Source organism: Podarcis tiliguerta (assembly GCF_965153285.1).
Source record: "Podarcis tiliguerta genome assembly, chromosome: 5".
Classification (NCBI taxonomy): domain Eukaryota; kingdom Metazoa; phylum Chordata; class Lepidosauria; order Squamata; family Lacertidae; genus Podarcis; species Podarcis tiliguerta.
The window spans coordinates 43,199,785-43,212,385 of record NC_139538.1 but is presented as its reverse complement, the minus strand read 5'-3'; the positions used below and the strand labels follow the sequence as shown (position 1 = coordinate 43,212,385).

The 12,601-nt window shown below is 39.4% G+C and overlaps 1 protein-coding gene across 4 annotated transcripts in view; it reads left to right on the top strand.

Moving 5' to 3' along the window:
* Positions 1-10,871, top strand: part of SLF2 (SMC5-SMC6 complex localization factor 2) — a 34,492-nt gene extending 23,621 nt beyond the window's left edge. For all 4 annotated transcript variants that reach the window (XM_083441508.1, XM_083441507.1, XM_083441506.1 and 1 more), the window contains exons 10-20: positions 168-243; positions 1,562-1,703; positions 2,023-2,128; positions 2,470-2,646; positions 3,307-3,404; positions 3,509-3,593; positions 4,436-4,561; positions 6,068-6,145; positions 6,697-6,783; positions 7,198-7,266; positions 9,054-10,871. In XM_083441508.1, coding sequence (XP_083297634.1) covers positions 168-243; positions 1,562-1,703; positions 2,023-2,128; positions 2,470-2,646; positions 3,307-3,404; positions 3,509-3,593; positions 4,436-4,561; positions 6,068-6,145; positions 6,697-6,783; positions 7,198-7,266; positions 9,054-9,098 — 1,089 coding nt within the window. In that variant the 3' untranslated portion in view covers positions 9,099-10,871. The remainder of the gene's footprint in view (positions 1-167; positions 244-1,561; positions 1,704-2,022; positions 2,129-2,469; positions 2,647-3,306; positions 3,405-3,508; positions 3,594-4,435; positions 4,562-6,067; positions 6,146-6,696; positions 6,784-7,197; positions 7,267-9,053) is intronic.
* The last annotated feature ends 1,730 nt before the right edge of the window (positions 10,872-12,601 follow it).

Genomic DNA, 12,601 nt, shown 5'->3' with positions numbered 1-12,601 from the left:
TGCATTGATCAACACTATTCTTAGCTAGTAAGACTGATTCACATTTCTGGCACATCAGATCACATTTGTACTGTATTTCAGTAATTCTTCATCACAATGCAAGAATACTGAATATGCAAAAGTTCTAATTGTCTTAGATGACCTTCAGTTTTTTTTCAATTAAACAGATGATGTCAATTCATCCAGACAGTTCATTGTCAAGAAAGATTTTGGATATGTTGATGTCATTAACAATTAAAACTGGTGAGTATTTGAAACTAAACTTCAGGAAGAACTTGTAGTTTTTACACATTGGGAAGAACTTGTAGTTTTTACACATTGACACAAAGTCCTGCAACAGTCTTCTCACTTTTCACATAATTCATTCAAATGTAATTTGGTTGTTTTACCATCTAATAGAATTATTTTTAGTTTAATGTGGCTCACAAGGTTCCTTGTTAGGCACAGCAATCTGGTGATGAAGATTCAGCCACTTCCTAAGCCCTTCTGGCTCACTGTAATCAGGGAATGGTGGGAAGGCCTGCTTTTCTTAATTTTTCTTCTGCCATTTTCCTTCCAGTTGTGGTAGATGGGAAAGAATTAACTTGCCAGCTCTAGGGCTTGGATAGCTTTTGGGAGAGTATTGGGAATGAGGGGTCTTAGGATTCTGCAAATCCTCAGCTGTCCTTGGAATACCCTATTTCAGGCTGCATTTTCTACGGGCATGCTGGGGAGCCTTCCTCTTCATCAATTAAGCAGCATCTAAACTCATATACCATCTAAACTCAATTAAGCAGCATCTAAACACATAAGGCCTCTTCAGCCACCAAATGTCAGTTGTAGGATCTCGCCCTAAGCCTTGTTCACACACCCTTCTTCTGGTACAAAATATTTACCACTGAATGAGCAGTAGAGCTATTAGTTCATGTGGGGATGAGGATGTGCATTTACAAGGAAATCGTGTTGTTTGTCTTGATAAGTTGAGATAAAAAAAAACAAACTACCGTATTTTTCCGTGTATAAGACGCCCCCATGTATAAGATGCCCCCTATTTTGGGGGACTCCAAATTAGGAAAACATCCCTTAGCACTACCTGTGTATAAGACGAGCCCCAATTTTAAACCTAATTTTTTGGTTTAAAAATCTAGTCTTATACACGGAAAAATATGGTATGTTATGAGACCATGACCGGTACAGACTATATAAATATTTCTGTATCTTTTCTGTGTTGATATGCTTATATATTTTCTGCCATCTTTCCCAGGTTAATCACACTGACAGCTTATTTGCTGCTTTGAAGAGGATTGTGCTTTTGTAGCACAGATGTACAAGAGTGGTGGGAAAATATTAAAATAGTACCCTTTGCCTTAGAAAACACAATTACAGTTTCCCAAAGAACAAACCATGCTCAAGTTGCATTCTGCTGTTTACTTAATGCTATTGAGTCTCCTCCGCTATCTTCATAAACTACTTAAAGCAGAGCTCGTGTCTGAGGGAACTCCATACATTAGCACTGGTATGCTCATTGTGCTTTCTGTTCCTCTGGTTTGGGAATAAATAGCCAAGTGTTATCTCTCTGCAGCTTCAGCTAGCAACGACCAGCCAAGGCCATGGATTCCATCAATATTTGATATAGCAAGTGTACTACTGAATATGGGTGTTCCTTTCAGTGCACTGTTTCCTCTGCAAGATTTTCAACCTAACTTTTCTGAGGATGATATAAGGTAAGTGTTTAGCATCATATCAGTTTTTTCAATGGATTCATTACGGAACCATAGAAATATTTGCTACTTTTGTAAGGTTCCGATTAGTATGTTTCTGTGGTTTGCATTTGAGTAGGTATTTAATGCTGTGATTTTATTATCTTTTTTTGTCTCCTGATACATATTTTCCTCTGACCTGAGACCTCAAGATGTAGACTCAAACAACATTCTAAGTTTTATGTTCTATAACGTCCTACAAATGTGCCAAGGCAGAGCTTTTTTTAGTAGTTCATTTTGCCAAAGTGTAATAAATTTAATGGGGGAAATCCTTTTTTGCTAGATCTGAAATGCATGAGACTATACAGAAAAAACCAAGTGGAGACATCTTTGGAAACTCTGTTCCTATCTTTCATCTAATAGACACCAACCTTTGCAATATATCCAAGGTGAGAGAGAACCCCCACTCCTTTTCCTGTTTTTGAAAGTTCTCTTGTATAAGAGAAGCATATGTGGTGATTGCTGGTGATAGTCATGATTCACTTGGACAGCTAAACTTAGTAGCTGGTTGATCTTGACTGTTAAAGCTTTTAAAAAAGAACCCAATGAGCAGTATGTTTCTTATTGGTAGTTAGCAGAAATTGACCCCTGATAGGTTCAAGGACAGACAAACCTAGTAAGTTTCACATCAAAGGAATAAACACTGTCTGCACTTGTAATATGCAACTGAGATAAGATTCAATATTGCTTAAAGAAGAAGTTTTATTATCATCTCATTTCTCCCCTTAAGTTTCTGCGGCTCTGTATAAGCATGTACCCAGAAGGTTACACGGACAAAGAAATATTTATGTTGCTGTTGCTGCTGCTTAAACTGAGTTTGGCAAAAGAGCTGAAACAATTTCCCCTAGTGGACTTGGAGTGCCTTGTTATAAAACTACTGGAAAATATCAGAGAGTGGGATACCAAGGTAACTGCATCAATAAGTGTTTAGTGTAATCTGTGTAAAATTGAGCTTCATTTTGCCAAAACCTCCAGAATTTGTGTGTTTAGCCATGCCTTGAGGGAACTGCTACTTTGGTTGAGCTCCAAAAGAAATATAATATTTTAAAATTCCAATCATTTGCTGATAAATACTACTTGTATTGGAGACACTGATTGGAAATATTCTTTTTTGTCTAAGAAGTAGTAGATGTGTTAAACTGCAGCTACAGCGGCAGTGAAGATAACATGGTAACCAATTTTTATCTGAGAAGTAAGCATAGATATTACAAGAGCGCATTGTATCCCATAACATGTTGTTGTCGTTTAGTCGTGTCTGACTCTTCGTGACTTTTATATGCCTGTTGTCTTTGTCCATGGAGTTTTCTTGGCAGGGATACTGGAGTGGCTTGCCAGTTCCTGCTCCAGGTGGATCACGTTTGGTCAAAACTCTCCCCTATGACCTGTCCATGTTGGGTGGCCCTGCACGGCATAGCTCATAGCTTCTCTGAGTTATTCAAGCCCCTTCACCAATACCATTATTAAAGGATAGCCATTGACTCTTGTGTGCATTGCATTGAAACTTTTAGATTTTTTGCAGTTGCTCTTAATTGCTACTAATGACTGTTTCTCTTGTCTTGCTTGTAAGATGCCTGAGTTATGCCGTGCAATAAGTTACCTGTCCAGCCACCATCATGATCTCTTAGGGCTGGTTCAGTTTGTCCCAAACTGGATGACACGGGGAAGGTAAGCCTCACTGCAATACAGCTCACTTTGCATGTCACTTCAAAACACACAGAGAAACCACTACATTGTAGAAAATAATATTTACTTAAATGTTATCGTTTCAGACAAATAAGAAGGCATCTTAGCTTGGTAGTAATCTTGAAGCTTCTTAAAACCCATGTGAAAATACCCAGCAGCCATGACCAGCAGGTACTGTACAAACTTGCTTTATTAATATATTGAGTTCTTAAGAGTTACCTTTATTCCACTAATCCATGATCGACATTGATGATCATAAGCAGCTTGCATGACTTTCCTTGGGAGGGCATAAAATCCCAGAAGAACTCTTCTTTCTTTCAACCCCTTTTTCCTTTTGTATTCCTTTTTGTGAACAAGGGAAACCTAGTTTTTGCTATTTACATAGAGATAACTAGGCGTCCCTCATTCAGGGACAGAGTATTTTTGCTCTTACCAATCCTAGGGCTTCCTTAAGTCACAAACTAAAAGAGGTGTTTATTCCAAATTGGGTCCAGCTCCTCCTGCTTTTTAGAGGCTGACTTCAGCATCCATCAGTTCTAAGGGAAATCCTCTCTAATCTATTTTGAACATGCTGCTTTTGAGTTGCTTCAGTGCTGTCTTGGTATATTTATTCTATTTTTAAAATGTATGTTGTCACTTTTCTTGACAAAATAAACTCAAATTATGTGCACCCATCTTGTTTGGATTACTACCCAGAGCTGCTGCTCATCAGTACAACTTTACTCTGCTTGCTGTTACCGTCCCTCCTGCTCTCTTTCTCATTCTCGATGACTCCCAATAAGATGTTTGTCTTGATTCATGTAACTTCAAAGTAAACTAGAACCCAAGAATTCTCAGGATCCATGAGCATGAATAAAAATTTGGGAGAGCTCACATACATTAATTATCCTCCAGACTTTTGTCTTTAAAAATGATTTAGGCTTTCCCTTCTTAATGGTGCCAAAAGCCAGGAAGTATTAGTAAGCTGTGCTCCTCTCTAATCTGTCCCCCCCCTTCTTCCTGGGATTACATAGATGTCACTTCTGTGTAAAGAACTAGTGAATATGAAACCTTCGAATCTGTTAAAGAGAATATCTGAGACAGTGGGACACCATGATGGTCTTAAAGAAGAGTCTTTTCTTCGTCAATATGAACCGGAGGTAATCTCAGACACCATTCCTGGAAAGCAGGGTCCCAGGGTCAAACTTAAGGCAGGCTGGGAACCAGATGGGCATTGAGTTGTTGGTTATTTGTGTTTAGGGGATACTCATATCTCAGAAGGCAAGCATTGGCAAGGTGGGATGAAGTGAATGGATGAGAAAAGAGAAAGGGCTAAGTTTTGTGTGTGTGTGCAGGAGAGTTACTACTTTTTTATTGTATTGATTACCCATTCGGGTAGAATAATATAATATGCTCGAAGTTCTTTGCTCTGACCACAGCAGATCAACAAAGCTCCTGAGCAGATCAGCAGAGAACATACTGCTTATCTTATCCAATCTCATTTTAGAAATTATTAGGACAGAGTTTGTCCATGTTTTAGACTACCTAAAAACGTGTCTATCAAGATCAAACCAATTCACACTTAGAGCCAAAAGTGAACTCCAGATAACAACAAATGTATCAGTCACTCTTCCCAACAGTGTCTTCTCCTACTAAAATGAGTGCCCAGATATCAAGATTGACATAGGTGCTGATTCCCCTGCAGCTTGTGGAACAGTCCAGGATGAGAGCTCCCCTATGTTGCACTATACAATATTGCCTTGTAAGCCTTCTTTTGGGCTGTGACCTATCAAGAGGTATAGACTGGGCTGTGTTAATAACCTTTCTTGTATTACAGCAAGCCCCTAAAGCCACAATAAAGAAAAGGCTTATTATTGCCTACTCATTTTGTTTACTCACCAAAGTCACATTAAACACCACTGTATGCTGGAAATTGTCCTTAATACTACCAAGGGCTGGTTCACATGTGACCACCATGTAGGTGGTACACTGGATGCCAGTTTGTGTGTTGTCGGGGGGAGGAATTGGCAGTATGTGTGATACAACTTTTTGTTATAATAGACTCTTCTGCTTAAGTTTTGTTGTAAATGCGTTCTATACAACTTATGGCTTCAGCAAACACTAATTGCTCTCATTCCAGGAATACATGCCTTTCACACTACACATAGACTCTTTATTGTAAGCTGGCATTATAGATGCAAATACCTATGTAAATGCCCCATATTTGTGCAGTTTGTTTGCTCAAAAAATGGTGAATAAACTGATTTACTTGTCTGGGCATATTTGCACCTAACTCCTGGTTTATCTTAAAAGTTTTTTTGATTTTTGTTCCTTCACCTGCTGCTTAAGAACCAGTTCTTAATCAATTTATATTGATGTGTGGGTAGTTGAAAGGGGTAAGACACAAGTATTTGACTACTAAGAGCAGAATGTGTAAATCTGCTGCAATTTTGCATTGTTGGTATACTTTGGTAATTTTTGAATCTCAGTGCTATTTTTAAAGCAGTGGTAAACACACTCAGATGTATAGGCTGTTCAGTTTTCACTGACCATCTGCAAAAGTTGAACTGCCTTCTTTGTGAAAACTGATTGGTTTTCCCCTCAAAGAAGTTGGCAGCATCCTTGCTACTAAGAGCTAGGCTGAATACTTTCTGTTCATTTTCTAGGCATACTATCTGGCCTATGTTCTTCTTCACTTGGTCAGGGAAGCTAGCAATTCTGAGGTTACAAATTCTAACCACAGGGTAAGTAATTTTTTGTAAACCACTTAGAGACTGTAATACAATCAGGTGATATTTAAATGTTGTGAAATAAATTAAAGTTAGTATGTATGTGCTTATACTACAAATTCATGGAAATGGTGGTCTCCTGGTTTTGGCTGGGGTTACATTCCTCATCAAGGTAAAAGGTTTGTTTTTAGATTTAACTGTGCTCATGAAGGCTCAAATATCTTCTGTAAACATGTTAACCATTTTAGCTGCATGGGTTCCTAGTTTCTTTCTAGGTGCAATAATGCCCTATATAGTGTAGGATACCCTTCCCCAATACACAGCCTATTTTGGGGGTGTTTATTGTTCAAATTGTTAGTTTCCTGGTCACCTTACAGATTTTTATAATTGGAAAGACAGGATGTAACTATAACTCTCTAAGTAACACCTAATACTTTTAAAATCATACTATTACTGAAAATGTAGATAATAACTTAAGTTTTAGGGAAGATGTCACTTTGAAATGCTTTCCCCATTATTTACACATTTGGTCAGGAGAAAATTAACTCTTTTAATCTCACATTTAGGAATGGCTGGTGAAACTCTGCACTACTTTGGAAAAACATGTAAAATGTGATATTAGAGAAGATGTTAGACTGTTCTATAAAACTAAGGTGAGTAGTCTTGTACTTTTTCAATCCCCAGAAGGTAAGAGTTATTGTGAGGACTCTCTCTGCTCCCCCTTCCTTATATGCAGTCAAATATGAGTAACCTTGCACGTTTGAGGAGTTTGCTTCCATTACTCCAACATCCTATCTTGGCCAGGGCATGGGTTTTCTTTTGTGGACTCCTGAATGCTGATTTCAGGGCTGCTTCTCACACTTTTATTAAATTGCAAGAGTGCACTTCAGTCCTGCATTTTTAGGTCTGATGAGAATAAGGTTGAAGCAGATGATGATGTAAGCCCTAGGTATCTGATTCATCTACGGTGTTTAATGATGCCTACTCCGAGGTAAGAGTATGTAGGATTGCACCCTTAAGCATCCTTTCCCCCAGTTGGTTTCAATCATTTTGTTTTCTATTTCTAGGTAAAAGACTTAGTTGCTAGAACATACAGCAAATGGCAACAAATGATTCACAGTTCTCGGCTTACTCAGGTACTATGCAGTTAAAACAGCTTTTCACATTGCTGTGTGATTTACAGAAATATTGTAAGTCTTCAATGTAATGGTAATGACAGACTTCTGCAAGGGTGTCTTTGTGGCATATTATAATGAATAAGTTTGCTTTTCTAAGAGGTGAGCAGCTCTGTAGATTTGCTAATAGAAGTTTGGATGTCAAAATAATGCTTGAGGGGTATGTAGCATGCATTATATATATATTAAAAACCATTCTGTAACAGCCTGGAATTATTCAAGAATGAAGTGTAACTCATTGGCTACAGAAACAAATTAGTGCAAATGTGCCTGGAAAGATGAATGCATCACTCACGCATGCCCTAAAGTATCAGACTAGAAGCATAGAAATCTTAACACTGTGCAAGCTGAAAATGTAAACGTGCAAAGGGACAGAAATTGCCTTACTGAAATGAAATATAATGCTTAGTTAGATTACAATGCTTAGTTAGTTAAGCCTTTAAACTGGAAGCTGTGTTGCTCTGTATGTCAAAGAGGACATAAATTCCAAAAAGCTAGAACTCCAAAACTAGTTTAGAACTGGGGACATACTATCATTCCCCTGGCCAAAATGCTCAGGCTGATCTTGTGATGTAGAAGGAAATCAATGAGGCATGCAAAGGAAAAAGTGCTGCAGTAATGTGTGGCTTCAGTTATCTTCACATAGACTGAGTGCGTGTGTATTTCAGTCGTGACAAGGAGGTATCCTAAATGACTGTGTCCTAGGACATGTAACCAGCCAGAAAGGTGACAACCCTGGACTTAATCCTAAAGTGGCACCCAGGATCTGCTGTGAGATATGTCTTGTCGAACCAATTGGTAACTGTGGCCATAGTGCTACCAAATTCAACATATATGTAAGTGGACAATTGCCAAGGAAGTCCAATATGGTCACATTTTACTTCAAAAGCAGAAACTTGCCTCAAATGAGAAGTTTGGTAAAAACCGCATCTAATAGAAGCTCAACTACAATGAATACCACAGACCAAGAAAGGTGCCACTAGGGATAATTAGGAAAGGAACTGAAAAGTTCCAGTGTCATAATACCATTATACAAATCTGGAATACTGTGTAAAGTTCTGGTTGCTTCACCTCAGAAAGGATACAGTAAAGTTGGGGAAAGTGCAGAAAAGGGCAACAAAAATGAGCAAGGGGTTCATGCATCTCCCCTCAGAGCCATCTAATGAAATTTATTTGCATTAGGTTTAGGACAAGCAAAATGAGGTATTTCTATGGTATGAATTAAAGTGTGGTAGTGGTCATTGGTAGTGGTCATTAAAAGAGGATTTGACTGATTCAAGGAGAAGAATGATGGCTATGTGAAACCTCTAGATTCAGAGGTAGCATGCCACACTCAGAGTATAAACAGAAGAGGACTATTGTATTGTTTTCATGACCTCATCATGGGCTTTCTATTGGCCACTGTGTGGAAACAGGTGCTGGAATATATAGATACAGCTGACTCTCAACTTACACTGGAGATACGTTCTGGGGATAGTATGTAGAGCCAAAATCACGTATAGTCAGAACATTGAGTTCAGTGGCAAGTGGGAGTGCCAGCGTTTTTTTCCTGGACACCCCCCCCCCCTTTCCACCTCCGTTTTATTTATTTTTAGTATTTTTGCCAAGCACATAAAGCTGAATGTACATAAATTGCAAGTTATCTGTACATACATGTCTTTGGTCTTCTATAGGGCTGCTATTGAATTAACTAAAGTTTTGTTTTTTGGTCTAAACCGATTTTGAAGTTCAATTTATTTTTATCGTAGGGGCAGATTCATGATTTTTGGGTCCCAGACGCTTCAAATGGATAGATTGAAGAGAATTTAAAAATGGACAGTATGGCCAAGAAAATAAAAGGATGAAGACTATAGCGTGGCCTAAGAAGAAAAATGGCAGTAATCTGGATATCACTTCCACATATTTTATATGATTCTTACTTTGTCCTTCCCTAATAACTGAACAATTTTCATAATTAAGAATCTTTTAACATGTCTTATCCTGTTTAGATTGATTTGATAAAGAGTTAATATTTTTAAAAGTAAGGGTAGTTTTTATTTTTTGTCATGCTTGTTACTATAAAATAGAACTATTCTAATATAGCTGTTGCGTTTTGCCAAAGGACAGGACTGTATATTTCCTACTGTGAAGCAAAGTTTAGAAACCACTGTATTTGTTTTGGAATGGACAGGAAGTGCTAAAGTGACGCTTGTGTTTAGAAAGTGATGGGGGAAACACTTGAGCTACAGTCCTCTATGCACTTGGAAGCAAATCTCATTGCTTCCTTTGGAGATAATTTCAAAGTAAGTGTACCAAGTGTTGCAGCCTTTCACCTGTAGACACATTCAGCTGCCTAAGCAATTGGGTGTCTTTAAATGCCACCTAGTGAGCCCAGTTTTAAGTTTTCAAGGAAGTTAAAAAGATTAATGGCAGTTCATACTTGGTTTTAGACTACGGATCAAAATTAAATGCTAATACAAAAGATCTGTTAGTCAATAGTTAGGGGAATTAATTTGTTTGGAAATGTAAATAAATTCAGGGAAGAGTTTATTCTCCTGGTCATGCCACTATAGATACTATAGTTGAGTTGTGTGTAGCTGTGAATATTTCACGGGCATCTCAGTCTTAATGCCAATAAATTATAAGGGGAGAGGGAGATTTTCTGAATGCTTGCACTGCCATAAATGTGAATAAACAAATTGTTAGAGATAATAACAGAAATTAAAATGTAAATATAAAGAAGTAGAGATAATATAAGTCTAAGATCATTGATTTTTACGAGGAGACACTTTTGGCATTGTGTTTAATCCTATTTATGCATTTTAAACAGAAGTATGCAAAATAGATTGATAAAGCAAGATGGACTGCTAGTCAAGGAGCAGTTCAGCGCTGTTAAATCCATGGGAGTTTTGTCATTGATTTTAATGGGAGAAAGTGTGTACTCAATTTATATCAAAACATTTCACACTTTCAGTGCTGTTCAGAATTTGTTGGACCCCAACATCCCACAGGTTGGGTGGGAAATGCTACCTCAAAGGGGACTAGTTTCTTTTATTTCTTTTTTGTAATGGGGAGTATTTTACAGACCCTGCATTCCACAGCCAGTGTCCAGAGAGCCCTGTGAGCAAGGAGATTGCAGTTCTGCTCAGGTGGGGGCGTCACTGACGTTTTTTCTTTGACCTGCAGCACCTTGTGCTGCATCAAAAGCTACTGTGGAAGGTAGGTCCTCTGACCTAAAGGAGCAGCTTTTCCAGCCAGGGGCTACAGTGAGAAGAGAAATGGGGAAAGCCCTAATGTGCCTGCACACTGTGCATACTTCTCTGGATCCTGGCCTATAGTTAAAAGCTTCCTTTGTTGTTTATTTGTACTTTTGAATATACTCATATATAACTTTTTATAAACATTTCACATTGACTTTATAAAGTACAAATATGCCTGCTCTCTCTTTGCCACTTTACTGTATCTGTGTATTATATGAAGAGATACTATTTGTATTACTTTTCAAACACACTTGGAATTGTCCAGGTCACAGTTTAACCACTTTTTTTAATGAGACAAAAGAATAAGAATAAAGTATAAAATAATCATGTGTGTCTCTAAAATTTATATGTGAATATGAATTTCAGCATCATTCCTTACACTCAGGCAAAAGAGATTCTGAGCACCATACCTCTCCTGTACAGCAGCACGCATCTCATCTTAAATGATTAAATCCAGAAATGCTACCTTGTCATCTTGCAGTAGTTTCCCCTTGTACATGTTCATCGCTTGATTTATTTGTCTCCTCCCGTCGCTCCAAACACAGAGATGCATTAATCAGCAGTCTTATCGCTCAAACTTTGCTTGATGTAAGTGCTTCAGCTTCATTCCAATTATATATTTCCAATTATAATTCCGAGCTGAAGCTAACCAGCGCGCGCTGATTGGAATCGGCGTCAGGAAGAGCTTACTTCATCGAGGGCTCGTGCCAAGTGACGGGCACCCCCGACTCTCGGATCCGGGGGTGCATTGTGGACACTGCTGGCAAGGCAGCCCCCCCATCTCCTTGGGTGGGGGGGGGGTAGGAAGACTGCATACTTCCCATAGCAGCCTCTTAATTACCTTGTATGTGTCAGAGAGATGTTATTGTCGCTCATCTTCCAATGCGCCACCTGGTGGCCCCTCGAGAACACTGTCCAACCATCTCGTCCTCTGTCGTCCCCTTCTCCTTGTGCCCTCATTCTTTCCCAGCATCAGGGGATTTTTGCAGGGAGTCTTCTCTTCTCATGAGGTGGCCTCAGCCTCAGGATCTGTCCTTCCAGTGAGCACTTAGGGCTGATTTCCTTAAGAATGGATACGTTTGATCTTCTTGCAGTCCATGGGACTCTCAAGAGTCTCCTCCAGCACCATAATTCAAAAGCATCAATTCTTCGGCGATCAGCCTTCTTTATGGTCCAGCTCTCACTTCCATACATCACTACTGGGAAAACCATGGCTTTAACTATACGGACCTTTGTCGGCAAGGTGATGTCTCTGCTTTTTAAGATGCTGTCTAGGTTTGCCATTGCCTTTCTCCCAAGGAGCAGGCGTCTTTTAATTTTGTGACTGCTGTCACCATCTTCAGTGATCATGGAGCCCAAGAAAGTAAAATCTCTCACTGCCTCCATTTCTTCCCCTTCTATTTGCCAGGAGGTGATGGGCCCCTTCATGGATCACTGCCTTGCTGTGGCAAAGGGGCTTGAATAACTCAGAGAAGCTATGAGCTATGCCGTGCAGGGCCACCCAAGATGGACAGGTCATAGTGGAGAGTTTTGACCAAACGTGATCCACCTGGAGCAGGAACCGACAAGCCACTCCAGTATCCCTGCCAAGAAAACTCCATGGACAAAGGCAACAGGATGGGTGTTAGGGCAACATTAATCAAACCCTTTGCCCCAAGTATGTTAACATCTAGATTTAGACAGGTGAGACCTTGGTGGAGGCAGGAGTCAACAGCTACTAGCTACGAAGGCCATTTCCCACATCTGCTGTCAGAGGCAGTATGCCTCTGAATACCAGTTGCCGGGAATCTCAAGTGGGCAGAGTGCTGTTGGACTCGTGTCCTGCTTGTGTGTTTCCCATAGGCATCTGACTGGCCACTGTGAGAACAGGATGCTGGACTAGACGGGTCTTTGGCCTGAGCCAGCAGGCTCTTTGTAAAGGCAAAAGTGAACAGATACAGTTAAGCTTTGTTTAGGCAAGCTGAAGACTTCACGGAAAAGTGACTTTGCAGAGAAATTGTCTGTTGCCTCCAGTATCGGAGGTGGTAGGCCTCTGAATATTTGCTGGCGGCAGAAGT